Here is a 24,550-nt window from a genome sequence, read left to right as displayed (position 1 = left end):
CAATACTACCTAAAGTGAAACGCCTATACGCCCGCCGTTCCATTCAACGTGTTCTATAAGGAGGGTATGTGTGAGACGTCGCCGAGGCATCTGTCGCACGTTCGTGAAACGCGTGCGACGAGCATCTCACTCATTAAACCTAACGTTTAGTTATGCCATAATTTAAATATTTTATTGGTTTATACTAAACACCGTAACGATGTCATGAATGAACATCTCTGAGGTATCATTTGATTGTTTAAGAGACGCAAAGGTAACGGTACCAGCCATTAGCACACTAATCAGTTTTTAATAACTGATAAATCATCTATTAATTAATAGTTGATTAAATAATTGAATAATATTTTGATTTTTAAATCTATGAGACTTTGAAAAAAAAAAAACAAAAGCCTACTTTTAAGAACCTAAACAATATTACACGACATATTAAATATAAAAATTATCAATCGCTGATGCTGTTACCCTACCTACATATTGCAACTATTTATTCAATTTAAGTTACTTTTATTTTGTCAAAAATTAGTCTGTAATATTTTCTTCGCACAAAAAATTATTGTGTAGATACCCACTTACAATTTTTTTAACACTAGCCAATCATTTTGAGAAATTCAACATTTATTTATTTACTCTAATGGAACCAGCATGAACACGAAGGGATAAGAAGATGGCTCATAACACTACGGTTTACAATAAAGTATCTGATAAATGAATTTAAATAAAAAGTCATTTGATTGACAAATTCCAAAGAAATCCCTCCAATGATAAAAAACGAATTTTAATAACTTTTGCCACTAAATAGTAATGGATTTACATTTAAAGTAGTAATACTTTTACTTGTATCATAAATATTACATTATGTTTTCATCAGTTTAATCTTCATAAACAATTTCTACTACAATTTTTTAAAGATCGTATTAATTCTAATCGAAAATCATCATGAAATACTTACAAAAAATAAATATTTACACGAAAATGTTCAAATATACCCCAACTCGTTTATACGTCACTAATGCTCAATATTATGTATTATGAAGTCTATGATCATCTGTTTCAGTTTTTAGCTTATTAATTTAACTATATGTTTTTTTTATTTCTATCGCCCCTTTTTCTCAGCTCTCATAGAACCAAGATCTCTCTACAGTACGTCAAAAGATCACAAATAGTATCTAGTTCAAAACATTGAAAATTGAAAATTTTCATTCGTTCCCTGACAAATGGGAAAAAACCTCCAAATTTTTTTTTATTTTAAAAATCGATAAATTTCAACTTTTTTTTTTTAAACTGCCATAACTTTTTGAAAAATGAACGAAATTAATTTTTTAATATTATTACCTTATGTTTTTCGTTTTCATTTGGTATATATTTTTCAAAAAATTATCCTTAACCTGACCACAGGCGGAATTTAAATAACAACTTTTGCATAAAAATTTAACATTTTCAATTTAACTTTATTACTATTAAAGTTAATTTTTCAAGCAAAATCATAATAAAAATACAATTTTAGTCCGTCAAACTATTATACGAATATATTATTTAATTATAACAATTTACAAATTAAATAAATAATTTGTAAAAGAAAAGAAAAAGGAAAACATAACCCAAAAATATTATATTGTATATATTATCTTATTTTATTTTATATTAACGAAAATATTAAATCTAAAATAACAAAAAATTGATCAAAACTTTTATTATGTTGCCTCAATTTAATAAATTTTGTATAATGTACATAAATATGAAATTATAACACATCTCATTACTGGTTTTTCTTATACGCACACAAAATAACTGAAATTTTTTTCTTTCAATCATTGTGTTATCTAAAATATTAAGTTTTCATGAAAAGGATTCTAACTATTCCCGTTAACAAGGCTTTGTATTGTGTAGAAACCAACAAAAAAGATTTTCACCATTTAATAACATGAGTTTTTTAAAAACGTGCGTAAGTTTTTAACATTTATTTTTTTGAATGAATACTTTTTTTAGTTACAAATTTAATTAAAACTTTTATAGAAATAATCTTTCCACAAAATCAAATTTTATAAATAATTTCACAGTATTTTTTGTCTATCCATGTAAAAAAATACAAATTGCACTGTTTAAATAAACAAAATTAGTAACTAAAACTATTTAAAATAATTACATGACAAAAGGGTAAATTATTATATAAAAATGACAAATTATCGCAAGTTATACTGATGATAAAATAATATCTCCTTTTTTTAACAAGATGATACCACATTTCAAAATTAAAAAAAACAGCACAGTTGAAAAAATATCTAGATAATGTCTGATAGTAATTAACATCATTATCTTAAAAATGCTTTGATGCAAAATTGTTAATTTTTTTGTAGAAAAAACCATTTGAAAGTCATATAACTCAAAAAAACAATATCGTCGTCGAGACGATATTATTTTTTATCATAAAGTACTATAAAATGCTTTAATTTAATATAGGTTAAATACAGTGTTGGGAAAGTTCCTTTTTAAATGGAACTCGTTCCGTTCCCCGTTCATTTTCTAAAATATGAACTCGTTCCAGATCCTAGTTCTTTATATTAAGAAGGAACTTGTTCCAGATCCAGTTCCTCCAAAATAAGAACTCGTTCCACTCTTTGTTCCTTTTATGTAATCAAGTTATTTAAAAAATTGTGGCAATGAGATCATGATAACGGTCATCAATGATTTTCATCAGCAGTCGAATACAAAACAAATTTGTAGTATTCCTTATCTAAAAGTATTCGAAAATTATATTTATAAGCAGGTAGTAAATGCTAACGACTTGTGTCAACGCGACCAATGTCTATTGTCTACATATAAGTTAGAAATAATAAATCAGAAAACCCAAAACCTTTAACATAAATTAGTTAACAAGAAACGACGATAATATTCGGTGCATTATTTAATATATGTACACATATATTAAATATTTACTGTATACCTACATGTGATAATAACTCTATCTATAGTCAATTGATTCATTTAAACAGCCTACGATCTCGGCTGGGTATATAGGGGACTTCCATTGTCAAAAGTCAACTAAAAATACCATAATATTTTAATGTCTAGATACGAAGAAAACTACACTAAAACATGTTTATAAAAATTTTTAGGAACTGTAATTTCCGTTCACGTTCCTTAAAAAATAAAAAGGAATCCGTTCCTTTTGGAACTAGTTCCTTCTCAACACTGGTTAAATATTGACAAATGTTTTAGAATACTTAAAAACTTGAATTTAAAAATGTGTTTATACATGGGTAGTCTTCTTCAAGCTATTCCTATACTTAGGTTTTTAATTGAACTTTCATGAACAGTAATCAAGAGAAAGCTTATTGTCCTAAGTATATTTAATTAAAATTTCATTAGAACAGTTTATTAAAACAGTTTTAAAATTCAGAAAAATAAATTTGAAACTGCTTATTTTAAGTAGCGTAATTTTGAGATGTTTTTTAGATTTCTAAAATTGAATTTTTTCCAATTTTCCTTATTTATTGAACACCTGCATATATATGTATTTATACATTTATTCATATTATACTTTATTAATATAAAATATATATTTTTAATGTCCTGTTGTTTTTTTATTCGACTACAAAAAGGCAAAACTATCAAAGTACATATCTAGGATCCTGCATTTAAAAGAACCTATCAATCGTGACACCATTTTAACAATTCCAGATGTAGTTTTATACTTAAAAATCTCAAAAAAACTTAAAATTTATTACAATAATTATTCGATATCAATCTCAGGTTTTCAATTTATTTGATAATATTAAATTACTAAGAGATGCATGCATACTTTTGTACAGAGCATTTAATACTTTAATCAGTGTCACTTAACTACTCACATTGAAAGCCTGTGGCGGTCCTCGTTTAATTTTGTAATCTAGTTAGATTGCATGTTCAGCGATTAAATAAAGCCTTTAAAATATAAAATGTCACCAGTTTTTCGATAGTTGTACTCTTCATAGATAAAGAAAACTACATTTTTCAAAATTATTAACAAACAAACCCTTTATACTAAAAATTACTCATTTGTTTAGTTATTGGCACATATTTTTAAAACCATTACGGTTAAATCGAAGCTAAAATTTTAGTTAAATTTTTTACTTAATTTTTCCCTAAAATATTGGTTTAGCACATCTAATAAGAAATTTAGACTTTTTAGAACTTCCCTAAATATGCCACTTATGTAACGTAAACATTAACTATAGGGATTCAAATAAAATTATAAATAATAATATAAGCGTGTTAATTAATTTGTGGTAATGTAGCTATACAAACTATATTCTACTATTAACTTTACAAAACTATCAATAAATTATTTAAAAATTACACTAAATAATATTTATCTTTAAAGAGTATAAATAAAAAAATTTCAATTACCTTACTATTTATTAGTAGATCTTTTGATAGTAGAAATATGCGAAAAATACAATGACTATAATATTAAAATCGATTACTAATATAGAATGCAATCCACTCAACTATAATTTGAGTTCTAACTTAAATAAATCGAATATATATTTACATTTTTGTAAATATTATTCGGTTATTTTGAAAATGACTAATGACATCTCTATAAAATAATATATTAATATTCCAGAACTTTTATACACACTATTCAATAGATCACTTTTATTAAAAACACAATCTAGAGTATTGTTATTGGAATAAAAAAATGATTAATTTCTTATTTTACTCGGTCTTTTAGGTTTTAAATTATCTCTGTATGATCAATGAGAATTTGTGCTAAAATTAATACTAATATATAGGTAAAAAAATATTTTTAGTTACTTTTTTTTTGTGTTCCTTGAAAGGAATCAAAATAATTATGATTACTTTGAAATCATGGGATATAAATATTTCGTAATATATCTGTAGATATTGATTTTAAACTACAGTTTTATTCATTTCTTTTTTCAAAGCATTTTTTACCATAACAATCCAAATCAGCATCATATCTTATAATACTCAGCCTACTCTTTAGTACCTCCTTAGTGTAGATAATAATATGCAGTGTATGAGTGTAAAAGGTATAATTTATTCAAAATACAAACGGGTACCGCCTATTTAAGAAACGTATAATTAATTGAAAACGGTCTGAAGCAGATTACAGCCATGAAGTTGGATCCATATAACGTCTTAGGTTTTTAGAAATAACGTTATATGTGATTATATGTCTTTTAATCCATTTTCTCATACTTTATCGTGTGGTGGTTTATTATAACATGGCAAGAACTCAAAAATGTAAAATGATGCGATAGCTTTGAACGAAAAAGTAACTGCTTTATTATATTAAAGAAATAATGCTACACTAGTAACTAAACCTTGTCTGGTTCCCATAGGAATCAAGAATCAATACCTTAGAGAAAATAATATAAATCAAATCAAAGTTTGTATGTGACACTCACGAAAATATCAGAATTTTACACTAGAAGTTCTAAGTATATAGTGTACATATAATAAAGAAATAAAGCTAATATTCATCACACATATGACAAATTAATCTTATTTCAAACAAAAAAAATTAAAGGTCTTTTATAAAAGATTCTTCTGAAAATCGGTTGATATTTGATACTTTTAAAATAACACTCATAAAAAATTTCCCAGCGCATAAATGACGCATATAATAAATGAACACTGAATATGTTTTAAATAAGATACAAGAAGTTAAATTAAATATAAATTAAAAATCATTTCATTCGTACATACTATATTTTTAATAACATAACATATCGTAAAAAAAAAAATAACAAATAGTTAGTGTCCATTTTTCCTTTCATTGAAAATGTTTAAAAACTTGAAAACTTATTTTTCTATATCACAGAATAATTTTATACTTATGGTTAAGTAGATATGAAAATGAGTTATTTTAGATACGAACATTTTAGCTATACCTTTACAAGTCAATTTCAGTTGCAAAAAACTAAACAATTTATAAATAAATACATACACGATTTAATTCATTAAACAAACAAGAAACCTTATAAAAATTTTTCTCACTGAAACAGTATTTAAACATTATTATTGGTCTGGTAATCAATGAAACCTCATTATGTTATAATAAAACTAGAGTTCATTTTCAACAGTATTTCGTTAATTTTACTTTACAAAATCATTCAAAAACACTTAGAAATAAATTTAAACAATATAATCTTTAAATATTTAAAAAGTTTAATTAAAAAACAAGATTTTAAAATACTGTTGTAGGAATACATAATTTAATACTGACTACATCTTACAAAACAAATGCTTAATAATAACACGCGTTTTATTATAAAAAACACTCTGTGATTAACGATTTCCTTTGTATCAAAGATAGATACAAAAAATGATCATTCCATGAGCACATAAAATATTTTAGTATACAGAGACAGGCGTAAATGACGGCACGTTGACGATTTCTAACGTTTAAAATTGAAATATCAACATCTGTTTAATAACTCTAAATTATAAGTTCATTCATTGTTACAGTATGGCAATTCAGGAAATAAATAACAGTGTAGCGAAAGAAATCTGAACAATAAAAAAATAAACAAAAAAGAATAATAATAAGATAAGTGTGTGTGAAAATAATAAAAATACTGACCTAGTCGGATCATAAATCTCATTAAATCCTTCGATATCAACTGTGTTTGGATCACTATCTAACGAATAACTAAACGTTAACTACAACAAAAAAAAGTATTGTATCATAATTATTTACTAAAATAACTTAGAAGTTCAGCAGCCAGCAATTTTGAGAAATAGTCCCCCTAGACATGTCCTGGATATATTTATTGAGATAATCAATGGTATTAGAAATATAACACTACAACTCAACATAAAAACTTTTAACGAAAACATCTAGTTGTGATACTTAAAACATTCTTAAAAAACATAATCAAAATCACCTGTTCAGCAAATATTTCTTTTTTTATCAACCTCATTGGTTCCAAATGCGAGTGAAACTGCTCTATTCTGGTCAGATGTATTTTTAATAAATGTTCTGACAAAAAAAATAAATAACACAATATTTGATTAAGATACTTTCAGAATGTCAGCAAATATCACATACCTATCACGTATCCAACGCTCACGTCGTCGGGAAGGCCTATACGATCTCCAATAGCCATTAGTCTTCCGTTCCTGATTATAAAAAATTAGTGTTTTATAATAAATATCAATGAAGACTTAAAATTATTAGCACGTAGAACAAAAATTTCAAAAATCAAAATTATTTATTTACCTACAAATAAAGTATTATTATTCTAAACATGCTAATTTAACGAACACATTTTTTGGATGGATGACAAATAAAATATATGCATATATAATAATGATTAGCACAAGGCTCAGTTAAAAAAATTTGGTCAACAAGTACAATGAGTAATACGTCATCTGTTACCATCATAAAAACATTACTGAAATTTATATTTACTTTATACACATAAAATAAAAGATAGTACTAAAAAATTAGTAAGTAATTAAATTTAAATTTAAATAAATAACTTAAGCATTACAAAATAATTAATATTAGTTAAGTTATCAAAAACATTAAGTTTTATCCGTAATTATATAAAATGTCACTAACTAATAGATACATTTTTACATTTTTTTTTGTAGAATATCAATATTAACTTAAATTTTAAATTGATATAAACATAACAAAAAAAGTTATTAAATCCTGATGATTATACAAGGTATACAAAGATACACAAAAATCAAGTGAGAATTGTTTTATACATAATATATAACTATTCTAATTAATTATTTTTATAAATTTACCATCATACATAATTTTACTTATATTTTGTTACAGACCCCAACAAAAATTTTTACAGTGAAAAAATCATTTTTTTTTTATACAAATTATATAATTAGTATAATTGAAAGTAACAATATACAGAGTATTCAGTAAGTAAGGAAACAGGTCAATTGTTACAATGAGAACAATAGAAACCCGTTTCTTTACTTACTACAACACCTATACAGAGTGTTCAGTAAGTTAGGAAACAGTTAAATTGTTACAAACAATGAGTACAATAGAAATTCGTTTCCTTATTTACTGAACACCCTGTATAACAAATCCTACTAACACAAAAAAATTTAATAATAGAAATAATTTTTTAGTGATACTTTTTATTCTAATAATAAAATTTTTTTTTCCTAAGTATAGAACTATTTTTATTAAGGGCCATTGCTTCCTTTGTGTATACTTTAATTAAACACTGATTAAATAAAAATTATTTTTAGCTTCGATGCGAAGCTGAGAAGGTATTAATTTTACAATGATGTGTTTTTTTTTTTGTGTGTGCATGTCTGTTACCACTTTCTCTCAGATCTCACTTAACCGACTTCTTTCAACGATACGTCAAAAGATCACAAACCGTGTCAGTCGAAGACATTACCCTCGAAAATTAAAAAAATTTTCCTCGTTCCACGTAAATAGGGGAAATCTACGAAAAATTACAAATTTAAAAGTCACTAATTTTCGATATTTATTACTTAAAACTGCCATAACTTTTTTAAAAATTACCAAATAAATATAATTTTTTTTTTTATATAGATGCATGATGTCCTTACCTATCATTTAGTATATTTTTTTTATAAATCTGACACTTTACCTGCCAACAGGAATGATTTAAAATGATAACTTTTTCACAAAAAATTCCCTTTTTCAACTTAATTTTTGAAAGTGTTCCGGAAACTCTGACATTTTTATATATATCTTAAATTAAAGATAATGTAATATACTTTATTCTGCTTCTTCTTCATCTTCCTCGCCTTAATCCCAACTACTAGGGGTCGGCCATCCTTACCCTAAACTTCCACTTGACACAATGTCCCACATCATCTACGCTCACATCAGCTGTCCTCATATCGCATTCAATAGCATCCCTCCTCTTCTTCATTCAACATTCATTTCTATAACTGTTACTATAGCTTCCGATTCTTCTTTCCTCATAACATGACCAAACCATCTAAGTCTATTTTCTCTTATCTTATCCATGATTGACGTTACGCCTATACTCCTTCTTATATGCTCGTTCCTTATCATATCTTCTCTAGTCACTCCACTCATCCATCTAAGCATTCGCATCTCTGAATCACTCATTCTGTGCTCTACTCACTTATCAACCGCCCAACACTCAGAACCATACATCATAGCTGACCTCACTACAGTCTTGTAGAATATACCTTTCAGCCTTATTGGAATTCTTTTATCGTATAAGACGTCAGACGCTTCTCTCAACTTCAACCACCCGCACTTAATTCTATGTTTTACATCCATCGTCAATACCACCGCTCTTTTGCACAACTTATTTTAAATAATTTAAAACTTACCACATCTTCTATTACGTTCTCGCCTATTGTCACTGAACCCCTCATTTCATCGATCTCGTGTTCTTCATTTTCAAACTCGTACTCTATATACTCAGTCTTACTGCTACTTATTCTTAATCCCTTTCCTTCAAAAGCTGATATCTACACCTTTAGTCCTTGATTAATTTCTTTTCTATTTTCTCTTATTAACTCTATATCGTCAGCAACCAACATGCACCACGGCACCTCTCCTTGTATTTCTCTAGTAATTTCATTCATCACTATAGAGAATAAGTAAGGGCTTAAAGCAGAACCTTGGTGCACTCCTACTCTTATCCGAAAACCTTCTGATACTCATCCTACGCTTTTTACCCTGGTACAAGTGCCATCATACATATCCTCTATTATATTAATGTACCTTTTCGGGACTCCTTTTCTCATTAATGCCCACTTTAGAACCTGTCTCGATACTCTATTATACGCTTTCTCCAAATCTATAAATACTATACAAAGCTTTTTCTTCTTTTCCCTAAACTTTTCTATTAGTTGTTTCACACAAAATATTGGCTCCATTGTTGACTTACCAGGCATAAAACCAAACTGGTTTTTAGATACCGATGTCTCATTTCTTATTCTCTTATCTATTACCTTTTCCCGAATTTTGTACTATGACTTATAGTATGAAATAGTAACTCACGACTTCATATTATGTAATATACTTTATTATGGGAAAAAAAATTTCGGATTTTATTTTGTGTTCACAGTGAAAATGGCTGCCGAATGCTGTTTTTGTGTAAAAATTCTCGATTTTATATTTTTCATTTTTAACTTTATTAAGCTATAACTTTTTGAAAAATGTATGGATCAATACAATTTTTTCAAGAGAATTAGTATTTATATACATCTTTCATTCGTCATAGTTTTTTTTAAATCACTGTCACAACTATGCCACATCCCCACTTTGCTGGGTTTTTTGTGATACTTTTTATCTAATAATAACAATTTTTTTCTTAAGTATGGAAATTAGCTTTAAAATTAATTTTATTATTTAAAATTTGCACTAACAATATGAGTTGGATGAAAAAGAAAACCAATTTAAATTTTCAATAAACTAATTTTGTAAATAAAATCACAATTCAGCTATAATATCTTTGTAGTTTTTATGTTTTAATTATTTAAATAAGTAAATCAATAATAAATTATATGAACCTAACGAAAAAATACCACACAATGCGCAATACCTAAAAAGGCCTATTTTTTTAATATTTTAAAGTTTCAAATTATTTCTATTTATTCATTTTTAAAAATTTCAAAAACAGATAAATATATTTTTTGATCTGATTTCAATAAATTTTATAAAAACTTACGAAAAACAAAAAAAAAAAAACAGTTTTTTTAAATTCAAATAATTTTAGTCTTTTTGGTTTTCATATGTTCTAATAAACTAGACACCGTAGTTTAGTCATGAAACAATATGCTTAAGCACGTTAATAAAGAAAATGATATCATCTCAATTTCATAAAAAAAAGTGACGTAAGTCCTTTAAACATAAGTCGATTCAAATGTAATAATATATTTATAATAATAATACTAATAATTGATAATTATAGTCAATTTTTAACTTATTTAACAAGAACTATTAACTTTTAACAAATTAAATACCTTATAAAACTGCATGAAAAAGTCAAAAAAAAAAAATTTTTAACGTAAACTTGACTGCATAGTTTTTAAGATTATGTTTGCTTTGGTAGAAATAAGCAGATATTTTTACTTGAAGGATATATTTCTTTAAATCAACGAAGTTTCCATTTTGAGTTAACAAGAAGACTATGATTTGTTAAAGAACATTTTTTCTTATCCAATTACACCCGTTTGTCTGGAACTGTACCAAATTGGTACTATCCCAACAAAGAATTTTTAGCCAATTAAAAAATGTCACTTGAATTCTTGTCCAATAAAAGCCATTTGATGACTTTTTGACTTTACTAACAATAATGGCGGCACATATTTTCTGTTTGATTTTTTTCTTATAAGTTATGTAGACTGTTCAGAAGTAAAAAATACACATTATTGTAACAATTGGAATTTAAGCTTATTAGTGCGAAAAATATAGTATAGAAACGAATTCATTCCTATGTTAAGTCTTGATGTACTGAACCGGTTAACTCATTAATTCAACGGTTTGATTAATGACGAGGCGTGATGGTAGTTGATCGGTGAGGTATGTATAATATAGGCACGTCAACTGGCAGTTGTATCGGAACTCCCAATTTATTGTTCAATTAAAAAAACGGGTTGCACACACACACAGACACAACAAAATATTCTGACTAGTTCGCATGTCATTTAAACTAAACCCAAATATATCAAGTATATATACATATATATATATATATATATATATATATTTTTTTTTATTTATTCTATTGGTTCGCAATTAAAATATAAATATTACCTAATCCTATGAAAATCTTTTTATGATACTCAAAACTAAAAGTTAAATATTCCCGTATTCATATATTGAAAATCGTCAAAGAAGTAAAATAATGAAACTCAACTATTTAAAGTGGAACCAGTTGAGTATATTCATATTAAAACCCAACATTAACCATATCTGATGAATAGAATAGGGAAAATAAACCTCTTCGATGCTACACGTTAATATCAATCAATATCACAATCTCTAACCACACGTGATACATACCTATCGCAGTGAGATAGCATCAAACTTATTAGTTTAAATAAAATAAAAAAAAACATATTAACTAAATATTTAAAAGTAAAAACACCACACATATAATTAAAATAAGAGACGCGTCTAATTAAACGAAAATCTAACAAGTGATTTTATCAAAACTTTAATCGATTACAATAAAAATTGACTATGAACGTCATAAATATCTATTATTTTTAAAAAACCATAAAATGATTTTTGAAATTTTATAAGGTAAAAACTATTTTCAACTATTATTTATACATGATTTATCAAGAAATGAATTAATAAATGTATTTTAATTGGTACATATTTAAGAATTAATTAAATAGTAATTCTACTAATAATTTATTTTTCAAATGTTTATATTTAATACCGATTTCTCTCCTTAGCACAAGAATAATTGTTTGAAAATATATATTGTGATTTTAAATTTTTAATACAGTCTATTAGAAATCAAATAACGACATTGCAGCCTAACATTAATTCCGTTTCGTCAACTCAGTACGTTACGCCAAATCAAGTTATCAATTACCTTCATAGATCAATATTATATTAGTCTTACATACTTTTTTATTAATATGTACATTAAATATATTTAATTATTACATTTTTTTATGTTTTTAATAAAATGCATAATTTTTATACTTCCACAAATCATAAGTGTGTTGAATTCATCAATTAAATCATAAAACAAAATAAAAATTATTCAGAAAAGATGCGTGATTTAAAATTTAAAATGACTCTCCTGAACAATTGTAAACATTTTTTTTTTTTTTTTAAGTGGCAATATAGTATTCAATTAAGAATCTTTAAAGAAACTATACTTTCTTTAATAATTTAAATTTAAGTTTATAAAAATAAATAAAAAATACTTATTAAAATTATATACAATCTTAAATTAGAACTTTTTTATTAGGGGCTACTGCTTCCATTAAGAATACTTTAATTAAACACCGAATTACTATCAAATAAACTATATATAATAAAAAAACACTTACCCAGATATTGGAGCCATCTTTAATACAAGTGCCCGACTTAAGCAAAATCCTGCACCTCCAGTAGCAAACCAAAATGATGTCTTCTAAAATAAAAACATAAAACAAATTTTTTTATTTTACAGCTTTAAGTAGTCCATAATTTAATTATTTTTACTTTAAAATGAGAGATTTATGAAAAAAAAAGCTTAACCCCAATTCACTACATTTAACACATTTTCATTTAAAACACAAACAAATTGATAACTTTTTATATTCTCTAAGCCTCTTTAGCTATAAAGAGATAATTAAGCATTTATTTTACATAAATGATTACTTTTCATGACATAATGTAGATTAAATTTAATTATGACATGTTGTTTTGAGTTCACAAATGCATAAAGATAATAATATAATGATGCCCCCCCCCTTCAAAAAAATAATGAGTTATGATTTTGAGACACTGTATTTTAATATGAAAAATTATTACGTCGTTAAAATAAAAGAATAAGAATAACATACTTGAGTTTTTGTTCGAACGACCAATGGTTTTGTTGTACTAGTACGTCCCAAATACCAATCACCAAGTGGATCGAAGGATTTCAATAGCTCATTTAATGTTGGAACATTGAGATAGTTGTCATCATCAACATGACAAAACCATCTATAAAAAAAAAAACAAACAAACAATGAAATTTTTTACTAAAATAAAAAGGTTCGTTTTTTCAATTAAAACCAGGGTGTTCTCATAGGTGTTTGAAAAACAAACTTATTTAACTGAAAGCTAATGAACTGAAAGTGGGTATTTTTAAGAAGTAATAAGACAAATTTAATTTTAAAAAATATTGTTAGTTATTACAAAAATGTTCATTTCATTTTGCTGCTTGAAAATTCCGAGAATGCCACTGGTTTTACAAAAGTAAATACTAACTTTTTTTTAGTTTCGAGGAACATATCTAACTCTACAGACATTTTACAACATAAAGCGCGCCTAAAAACACAACATGACTAATTATTAAACATTAAATAAAAAAACTTGGACTCAACAAAAAACTTATTAAAAAATAATTCATAAATCAAAATATATATATGACATTTGTTTTTTAATTATAATTAAAAAACAAATAATTATTAATAAGTCACAATTACTATGTAATATTTTAAAATGGTATACCTGCTGTGTGTGGCTGAACAGTTAGTATTTATAACATGACCGCCTAAAATAGAAAAATAAAAATAGTTTGATAATTTAAAACAAATTAGTCACAGATGAAACTAGGAAAAAAGAAATACAAAAAAAACTTTAAATTAAATAAAAAAAAATTAATTAATCATTATAGGACTGAAAAATAATAAAAAGCTAAGAAACCTCCAAAAAGTTAGTTTTATTACATTTAAAATAATAAAATCAAAAATCTTAATTAATATCACAATACACCAACAATGTTATATCACTAGCATATATTTTTTCTAAAATTAAAATATATTTTTTTTTAATGTTAACTTAAATGTAAAAATAAACTGCTTAGAAAATGTAGGAACGTTATTAGGAGTTGGTCGACTGACCTAATTTTCTAAGGGCTTGCAAAAAATTAAGCATCGTATATTAGCTTTAGCTATATCAGTACAGTATTATATTATAATACTGAAATAGTTAATAATATTTATTATTTTATTTAATGAATTTAACCATGAGAAAATTATAACTCAATCATTTCCGAGAAATGCACCCAGTAAACATTGGGTGCAGTGAGTGCATTACACTTAGATCATATATTTTTACAAGTGTACTACTGAAAATATTTTAATACGATACTGTATGATAATTACTAAGTTGTTAATTGCATAAGAAACTCAGTTTTTTTTATTGTGATGCAATAGAAATGAAAATTACTTAAATGCATATTGATATATTTAACGGACATTTTAACGAGCATATCAAAGTATTCTTGGAGCTATCTTTTAGTTTGTATTCAGGCCTTTTAAAAAACGTTGATCCGAAACTATTTTTATAAAAAGGTTATGAATGTCAAACAAAAATTATCAACAATGTAATATCATATGCATAGCGTATGTATATCATATACATAACGTATATATATCATATACATAACGTATGTATATCATATACATAACGTATGTATAACATATACATACGTTTATACATATATAACGAAATAAACAAAAATAGATATTAATTAAATGCATTGAGTAATTCAAATTTAAAAAGTATATAAAAATAACGATTATTAAAAACCAGTCTTAGTTTGAACTAAAAATGTCAACTACATTTAAAATTAATAAACAATTAATGAATGTATTATGTTTAGCGAATAAAAATAAAAATAATACGTTATAATTATTATTATAACTACTAGTTATTATTATAGTTATTTGTTATAAATATTATTTCCACTATGTTTAAATAAATTATTTACTTACCTGTAATATGACTGAGATGATTATCATCGGTATCAGTAAAAAACCATGTCTACAAAATAAAACAAATTAGTTTTATGATATATTTAATAAATTATTAAATATAACTATTATTATTATTACTATACAAGTACAATGACTAATAAATAGTTTAATTAAAGTTCATTATAAAATTAAAAAATATTTATAGATTCAAGAAATTTAATAACGATTGTATATTATCAATAACATAATATATTTTAATTTAAAGGCAAATAACTTTTTTATGATTGGTTGAGTGAATACTATGATATTTTATTAACACTACGATATACAAAATCGAATTTAAGATTGCGCTGTTTTGGTACTAACACATATATAATATTTTTAAAAATTTCAGTTCATCAAATTTTAATTTATAAATTAGCAAAAAAAAAACCCTTACTCCTAAGATATCCCTTAAAATGTACTGCCCCAGAACATTGCTCTCTTGTTCCTATAAATACACCGTGAATCAGATAACCACTAATGATACTTACATATCCTTAGTATTCGTATGCCAACAATGACGTCGCCTGAATAAAATTTACAGGAAAACTCAACTTTTATTTTACCATTAATCAGTTTTACCAAAGAGGATGATAAGGTTTAACCTTCTTCCCCAATACGTTGTGGATAAAATTTTGAGGAAATAATAAACATATCCTAATGTATAACTCCCTCCTCACGCCTAAACTTTATATTTTAGTGTTAGAGGGGATATAGGGGCGTGTGTTCCTGCAATGGAAATACTATACAAAAATTAAAATGTTTATTGACTTTTTTTTTGCTCTCAATCGGAGTAAAAATATTATCGTAAAAGTATTGTAGTATCTGTTCAATTGAAAATTTGTTTGTGTCTCCTTTCACTATTATGAATTTTGTAAATACGTGTCTTCTAATATTAAATGTTGATAACGCTTTTTTTTAGCTTCAATGCGAAGCTGAGAAGATATTAGTTTTACTAAGATGTGTTTATTTTATTTTTTTTTTTGTCTCTGTTACCACTTTTTCTCAGCTCTCCCCAAACGGATTTCTTTCAACGATACGTCAAAAGATCACAAATCGTATCTAGTCGAAGACATTACCCTCAAAAATTGAAAAATTTCCCTCGTTCTCCGTAAATAGAGGAAACCTCCAAAAAAATTACAAATTTAAAAATCGCTAATTTTCGAAATTTTTCAAATTTTTTTTACTAAAAACTGCCGTAACTTTCTCAAAAATGAACATATCAATATAATTTTTTTTTTATAGATGCTTGATGTCTTTACCTATCATTTGGTATATTTTTTTTTGTAAATCTGACACTTAACCTGACCACAGGGGGAGATTTAAAATGACAACTTTTTCAAAAAAATTACCTTTTTCAACTTAACTTTTGAAAGTGTTCCGGACAGTGGCGGCTCGCCGGGTGAGGCAAGTGAGGCACAATCTCACCTGCAATTTACCTTATAATAAACATTTATTTCGAGCCTCAATCAATATCAAATATCTTTCAAAATATTATAATTTATTTTTATAATTAACGAAATTTGTAATCTTGAACCATAAAAGATAATAGGACGAAAATAGATAACATAATGTTGCTCCTGACTGAGCTGCGCAAACACAGCGAAATATAACACGGTAGTCAGTGCCGAAACCAAAGGTCTGCGTTCTCCGTTCGTTAATGATTAAAAAATGACAACACGTTACACTACCGATTACGAAGCAAACCGATGAGGTCCGAGAGGCAAACTTTTTTTTGATTTGATTTGATATATTCAGTTGCTATACTGGATTATTAAGATTGATTGGTGGGGGAGAGTCGTGAATACTTGGTAAAATGAAGCTGATGTAAATTTTCCTCAGCGGTGAACACCATCGTGTGCCAGGTGGTTTCAAATGCGAAACGACATTTTACATATAAATTAAATGGAATCGACATTATGTCGTTATTGTTCCTAATCTATGCTTACCCCACAAAAACAACAAACGAATTACGTTTATCACATCAGTTATCAGTCAATGTATAAAAGTATTTAACGATTATAATTTTTCATCTTATAATTTATAAAAATTTTAAAGAATTAACATGTTACCGATTAATACAGCTATTATCTACGTGTACCTATAAACTTAAAAATAGGTATATTCTTTATTCAAATTTACTAAATTAAAAGTTTGCCTCACCACTTCCGAGACCCACGAGCCGCCACTNAACTTAAAAATAGGTATATTCTTTATTCAAATTTACTAAATTAAAAGTTTGCCTCACAACTTCCGAGACCCACGAGCCGCCACTAGTTCCGGAAGGTCTGACACTTTTATATATATCTTAAATTAAAGGTAATGTAATATACTTTATTATGGAAAAAAAAAATTTGACCTCTGGACTTGTCTTCGTGGTGAAAATAGACATCAAGGTTAATAAAAACCCAGCACAGGGGGGTCGCGGCACAGTGGTGACGTGGCATAGTTGGATCAAGTATAATAATATCTGACAGTGATTAAAATCACTATCAAAAAAAACGCTTCGATGAAAATCTTTAGATAGTATTTAATTTTAAAAAATTGGTGGATTATTCCAAAAGCTACATGATCTGCTATTTTCTTATTAATATCCTGAATGAAAAAGGGATTATTAAAAAATATTATTTCTCATAAAAAAATTGTGTTGAACCATACACTTTTCAATAAATTATAGCATTATAAAGTTAAAAATGTAAAAAATAAAATCGAGAATTTTCATACAATAATAGCATTTGGTAGCCATTTTTAACGCGAAGACAAGTCCAGAGAAAAATTTTTTTTTTTCATAATGAATTATATTACATTATCTTTAATTTAATATATATATAAAAGTGTCAGACTTTCCGGAACATTTTCAAAAATTAAGTTGAAAAAGTAAATTTTTCGTGAAAAAATTGTAATTTTAAATCCCCCCCTGTGGGCACATAAAGTGTCAGATTTACAAAAATTATATGGCATGTGATAGGTAAAGACATCAAGCATCTATAAAAAAAAAATATATTGATATGTTCATTTTTGAGAAAGTTATGGCAGTTTTTAGTAAAAAAAATTGAAAAAATTTCGAAAATTAGCGATTTTTAATTTTGTAATTTTTTTGGAGGTTTCCTCTATTTACGGAGAACGAGGGAAATTTTTCAATTTTTGAGGGTAATGTCTTCGACTAGATACGATTTGTGATCTTTTGACGTATCGTTGAAAGAAATCGGTTCGGTGAGAGCTGAGAAAAAGTGGTAACAGACACAAAAAAAAAATAATCACATCTTAGTAAAACCAATACCTTCTCAGCTTCGCATCGAAGCTAAAAATTACGTTTTTTGTATAATATTTTTTTTTTTTATTTTAAACTTAATAATGCTATAACTTTTCGGAAAATGTATGGATCAGTAAATTTTTTTTTTTTTATAGATGCTTGATGTCTTAATTATCATTTGGCATATATATTTTATAAATCTAACCCTTTATCTGCCCACAGGGGGGGGATTTAAAATTACAACTTTTTCACCTGTGCTGGGTTTTTACTATTAAATGGAGAATGGTCTAAATAAAATTTGTATTGGTTGATTACCAGTTTTGTATTATAACTTTAATGAATATTAGCAATTGAAAATTTAGAAAAAGTGAGGCGCGAGTAGTATTTAGCGACTAAAAAAGTAATAATGGTTATCAAATTGTCAACATTTTCTTTAAACCATTCTCCATTAAATGGCAAAAATACAATAATTATAGGTTCTCAGTTAAAATTCGAAAAGTACCTCTAAAATCTACCCTATGAAGTAATTTTTTCTTACAACAATATATTTACAATATTGATATGGTATTACAATAATTTATAAGAATAAATTAAATTTAATCCATATAATTTTATGTAGGAATCAACATTTAACAAAAAATTAGGAGTAGTATGTTCCCATTTAAAAAAATAAAGTTGATTCCTTTTTAAGTTACAAGGGATGATTCTAAAATCATTATTATCTAGTTAATCAAGAAATATATCTAACTAAAAGAAATCAAAAATTTTAGCTTCGATGCGAAGTTGAGAAGGTATTAATTTTACTATGATATGTTTTTTTTTTTGTGTGTGCATGTCTGTTACCACTTTTTCTCAGCTCTCATTGGACCGATTTCATTCAAAAGTACGTCAAAAGATCACAAATCGTATCTAGTTGGAGACATTACCCTTAAAAATTGAAAAAAATTCCCTCGTTCCCCGAAAATGGGGGAAATATCCAAAAAAATTACAAATTTAAAAATCGCTAATTTTCGAAATTTTTTCACTTTTTTTTCTTAAAACTTCCATAACTTTTTGAAAAATCAACAAATCAACATAATTTTTTTTTATACTAAAACCTTAGATATTTACCTTTCATTTGATATCATTTTTTTGAAAATCTATCACTTAACCTGCTCATTGGGGGGGATTTAAAATGGCAACTTTTTTACAAAAATTAATTTTTTCAACTTAATTTTTGAAAATGTTCCGGAAAGACTGCGTCCTTTAAACATATATCAAATTAAAGCTTATTTTATGTACTACAAAATGAAAAAAAAAAATTTGTCCCGACACTTTTTTTTCTACATTTAAACGGCTGCCGTAGTTAAAAAAACACTATTTTTGTGTTAAAATTTTCGATTTTCGATTTTAAATTTTCAACTTAAAAATGCTATAACTTTTTGAAAAATGTATATATCAGCACAAATTTTTTTTTTCTAAATACATTATAAGTACATCTTTCATTTGACATACTTTTTATTAAAATTGGACAATTTCCCCTTATATAGGGGGCGTTCAAAACTTAAAATATTGTAAAAAACATAGATCTTTTTCAACTGAACTTTTGAAAATGTTCCGGAAATACTGCGTCCTTTAAACATATATCAAATCAAAGGTTATGTTATATACTATCAAATGAAAAAAAAAAATTTGTCCCGACATCTTATCTTCTATGTGCAAATGGCTGTCGAAAATTTAAAAAAAAATGTAATGTTTGCGATAAAAATTACATTTTATCGGGATGTTTTTTGTACTCTTAAAACTTCCATAACTTTTTGAAAAATCAACAAATCAACATAATTTTTTTGTATTGAAACCTTAGATATTTCCCTTTCATTTGATATAATTTTTTTTGAAAATCTAACACTTATTCTGCTCACTGGGGGGATTTAAAATAGTAACTTTTTTACAAAAAATAACTTTTTCAACTTAATTTTTGAAAATGTTCCGGAAATACTGCGTCCTTTAAACATAAATCAAATTAAATTTATTTTGTGTACTATAAAATAAAAAAAAAAATTTGTCCCGACGACCTATCTTCTATGCGCAAATGGCTACCGTATTCAAAAATATGCTATTTTTGTATGAAAATTATGGGTTTTGTATTTTATTTTAATAGAAGTTGATGTTGCTTTTGCAATTATCCATCAATTTTTTAAAATTAAACACTATCTACAGATTTGCATCGAAGCGTTTTTTATGATAGTGATTTTAATCACTGTCAGATATCATCTATACTGGACCCAACTATGCCACGACCCCACTGTGCCGCCACCCCACTGTTTTTCTAATATTGGTTTTTTTTTATTTTATAGCACATAAAATAAGCTTTAATTTGATATATGTTCAAAGGACGCAGTATTTCCGAAACATTTTCAAAAATTAAGTTGAAAAAGTTAGTTTTTGTAAAAAAGTTTCTATTTTAAATCCCCCCCCCATGAGCAGGTTAAGTGTTAGAATTTCAACAAAATGATATCAAACGAAAGGTAAATATTTAAGGTTTTAGTAGAAAAAAAAATTATATTGATATGTTCATTTTTGAAAAAGTTATGGCACTTTAAAGTAAAAAAAATTGAAAAAATTTCGAAAATTAGCGATTTTTAAATTTGTAATTTTTTTGCATATTTCCCCCATTTGCGGGGAACGAGAGAATTTTTTTCAATTTTTAAGGGTAATGTCTCCAACTAGATATGATTTGTGATCTTTTGACGTACTTTTGAATGAAATCGGTCCAATGAGAGCTAAGAAAAAGTGGAAACAGACAAAAAAAAAAAAAAAAAAACACATCTTAGTAAAATTAATACCTTCTCCGCTTCGCATTGAAGCTAAAAAAAATTTGTCCCGACGACCTATCTTCTATGCGCAAATGGCTACCGTATTCAAAAATATGCTATTTTAACAAATTTTTTTTTTTTTAATTAAACACTATTTACAGATTTGCATCGAAGCGTTTTTTATGATAGTGATTTTAATCACTGTCAGATATCATCTATACTGGACCTAACTATGCCACGACCCCACTGTGCCGCCACCCCACTGTTTTTCTAATATTGCTTTTATTTTGGGAGTAATCAAGTGGTTTATAATAACTGATCATCCTGTATATCATGTGTTATTTATGCAAATTAGTTAAAAATTAATTAGTCAGTACTTTTATATTGACTTGAAAAAAATATCTACTATTTTTGATGAATTTTAGGTTAAAAAGTTTTGTTTTAAATAAATTTATTAATGTAAAGCCAATAATTATTTTTAATTCTTATAATTTTTTGTAGGATAAGTGCACTTGCTTTAGTCATTATTATATTATTTCATTATTTGTTCTAAAGATCATAGATTTAAATTGTTTAATTTTTATGAACACAATATTGCATTTAAAACCTTATAATATATAAAGATTCAATTATTCTAAAGCAAAAAATAAATATGTATAATTTTTGACTATACTTAATAAAGTGGTTGAAACTAATGTATTGGTACACAATATAACTTAGACATGACCAAATCAATATATATATATATATATATATATATATATATATATTGTATAAACTCATACATGTTCTTTCATATAGAGTTTAGTTTAGTATTAGGCTACATATTTTTTAATAAACCAAAAAAAATTTCATTAAAATGTTAGACAGACTCTCTGAGTACGGATCCTTATAATATACCAGTAATCTTAACCCACTTTTTTTAAGCACTGTACTCGGTTTAAATTTTTTGAACTGTCCAAAAAGAAATAATTCTAACACAAATTTATGTCTAAAAAAGATAAACAATTATGTGAAAATGTGAATTCACAAAAAATAACTCTGGGATCATATAATTAGTTCAGTTTACTTGAGAAAAATAATATAAGATTTTTAAAAAGCCATGCCATATTTAAAATAAATCTTACTATTCTACAATTATTCACATTCCTTATTTAATTTTTATTATATTTTAGTATTATTTATGGTAAAAATATTTTTATCAAAAGAATCCGAGACATAATATATTTTATAAATAGAGGGTCAAAAATTAAAGTAACGTAAAAACCTAAGTTACAATTTTTAGATTATTAATCTATTTCTATCAAAGTATTAAATATTCTTTAATGTAAAAAGTGTTGAATTAAGGATATTGGAAGATATAATTTTTTTTATTTTTTTAAATGCTCTCCTAAAAAATTAGGTTTTAGTTGTTATGGTTCTTTAATCCTAGACCTTCGAAATGAGCATTTCAATCTCTAGTATTAAAATTATATTTTTTTCATACCTGGTCTTGTGCTAGCTGAAACCATGTTTTTATTATTACTGGCAAGCGAGTTAAATGATTTCTTCCAGTAGTTTTAATTGAGATAAATACATTTTTCAAAACACTATCATTCAGTTGTATAATAGAAGAATCGTCGGTTATTTTCTTTTTTTCAGACAATTCAACAGCATTAATTGTTTCTTTAAGAACCTAAATCCAAATTTAAAATAAAAAAATATAAACACCTAATAGATAAAGTTAAATTTAATCTTATCATTTACCTGATGTTGTCCATTAGAAACAGTTCCATTACCACCGACCAAACCGCCGACCTGTTGATAAAATACGAATAACATGAGCACCAGCAAGGCCAATAGTATCTGTAACTGAAACAGCCATCTTTTGATATTCCTTGGCATAGTACTTTAAAAAGGTGGATCACATCTTTTAACAAAGTCTTATTTTAGTTGTTATCACACTTTTATGCGTAAACATCTATTGCGAGAAACACACGATACGACAACGATTAGTGGGGACAAGTGCACACGCTCACACAACTCAATAGACAAGGCGCGAGTGCCATGTGAATCATAATCTGTAATCTGATGAATACATTGGAGGTACACGAAATTGACCGAGCACGATAAAATAATAAAGAGGGGCAAAAGAACCATTAACCTTTCCAGCTATCGAAGGTACTCTCTTACTTACAACAAAACTATAATTTTGTTAATACTAAGCAGGATACCTGTCACAAAAAAGCACAGAAACCTGAGTATAAATTAAAATATATTTTGAAACTTTGATTTTGATTCATTCAAATTATTCAAGACTTATTTATTATTATTTCACTATGTGACACGCAATCACCCGTAATAACTTATGTATACAAGTTAAACTATACGAAGTAACAATATAAATCAAATTAGTTTCATTATTATATTTGTAAAAAATAATACATTTATAGCTTCTTTATTTTCACCCACAGCTTAAATCAATAACACTGATGTAACTAAGGGGAGCTATAGCCCCCCAACAAATAGCCAATTATAACTATTTATAGTACATGACTTTTGCGCTAGTAAGATTATGTGATAAACAAAAATCTTTAGCCTACTTCCTTAAAAAAATGCCACTTGATACTTCAAAATTTCTTAATAATGATTGATGAAACCATCTCAGTGCTAGACATTATAGTCTAGCAATGTTTGACTCACTAATGAAGTATGAATTTAATTGCATCTTCAATAACTACGTATATTTCAAACTGTTATAACTACTTCAAAAAATATTGAATGAATTTTTATTTTCAAAAAAATAATTTTAATTTGATCAAACTTTTTGAAATGCATATTAAAAGATTTATAATACACACGCGAGTAATACTACTAATTTTGAGATCTACACTTCTTTACTATTTTAATTTGTTTAGTCTAATTTAAAACATTTAGACTAAAAAAAGAAAACTCATAAAAATTATTTAGAACTATGTTCTGCCTATAAAAAAACAGATTCCGTTCGTAGGCTAATTAAATCATTATGTATAAAAATATAAAATTACAATTTTCTGTA

General features: G+C 26.1%; 1 protein-coding gene across 3 annotated transcripts; it reads right to left on the bottom strand.

The window, feature by feature from the left end:
* Positions 1-5,755: 5,755 nt before the first annotated feature.
* On the bottom strand, positions 5,756-23,545 carry LOC126897063 (fringe glycosyltransferase). 3 transcript variants are annotated; one of them, XM_050670450.1, is made up of 11 exons: positions 23,260-23,545; positions 23,000-23,188; positions 15,442-15,490; positions 14,174-14,216; positions 13,931-13,990; positions 13,522-13,663; positions 13,024-13,106; positions 7,061-7,131; positions 6,897-6,991; positions 6,593-6,672; positions 5,756-6,519 (listed from the first exon to the last, which is right to left on the bottom strand). In XM_050670450.1, exons 1-11 carry the CDS (start codon positions 23,395-23,397, stop codon positions 6,462-6,464), a joined length of 1,008 nt encoding a protein of 335 aa, XP_050526407.1. In that variant the 5' UTR covers positions 23,398-23,545; the 3' UTR covers positions 5,756-6,461. The 3 variants fall into 3 exon arrangements, with proteins under 3 accessions (XP_050526407.1, XP_050526410.1, XP_050526409.1); XM_050670453.1 differs by lacking the exon at positions 13,931-13,990; XM_050670452.1 differs by lacking the exons at positions 5,756-6,519; positions 6,593-6,672 and adding an exon at positions 6,704-6,814.
* Positions 23,546-24,550: the final 1,005 nt, after the last annotated feature.

This window comes from Daktulosphaira vitifoliae, unplaced genomic scaffold (genome assembly GCF_025091365.1).
Source record: "Daktulosphaira vitifoliae isolate Bord-2020 unplaced genomic scaffold, ASM2509136v1 Scaffold_1, whole genome shotgun sequence".
Classification (NCBI taxonomy): Eukaryota; Metazoa; Arthropoda; class Insecta; order Hemiptera; family Phylloxeridae; genus Daktulosphaira; species Daktulosphaira vitifoliae.
This window is presented reverse-complemented; position numbering and strand designations above follow the sequence as displayed.

Coding starts and splice junctions, on each gene's coding strand:
- LOC126897063 (XM_050670450.1), bottom strand. CDS start 23,397: ATGCCAAGGAATATCAAAAGATGGCTGTTTCAGTTACAGATACTATTG. Junction 23,189..23,259: donor TTTCTAATGGACAACATCAG/GTAAATGATAAG, acceptor ATTTGGATTTAG/GTTCTTAAAGAAACAATTAA. Junction 6,992..7,060: donor GAGCGTTGGATACGTGATAG/GTATGTGATATT, acceptor TTTTTTTGTCAG/AACATTTATTAAAAATACAT.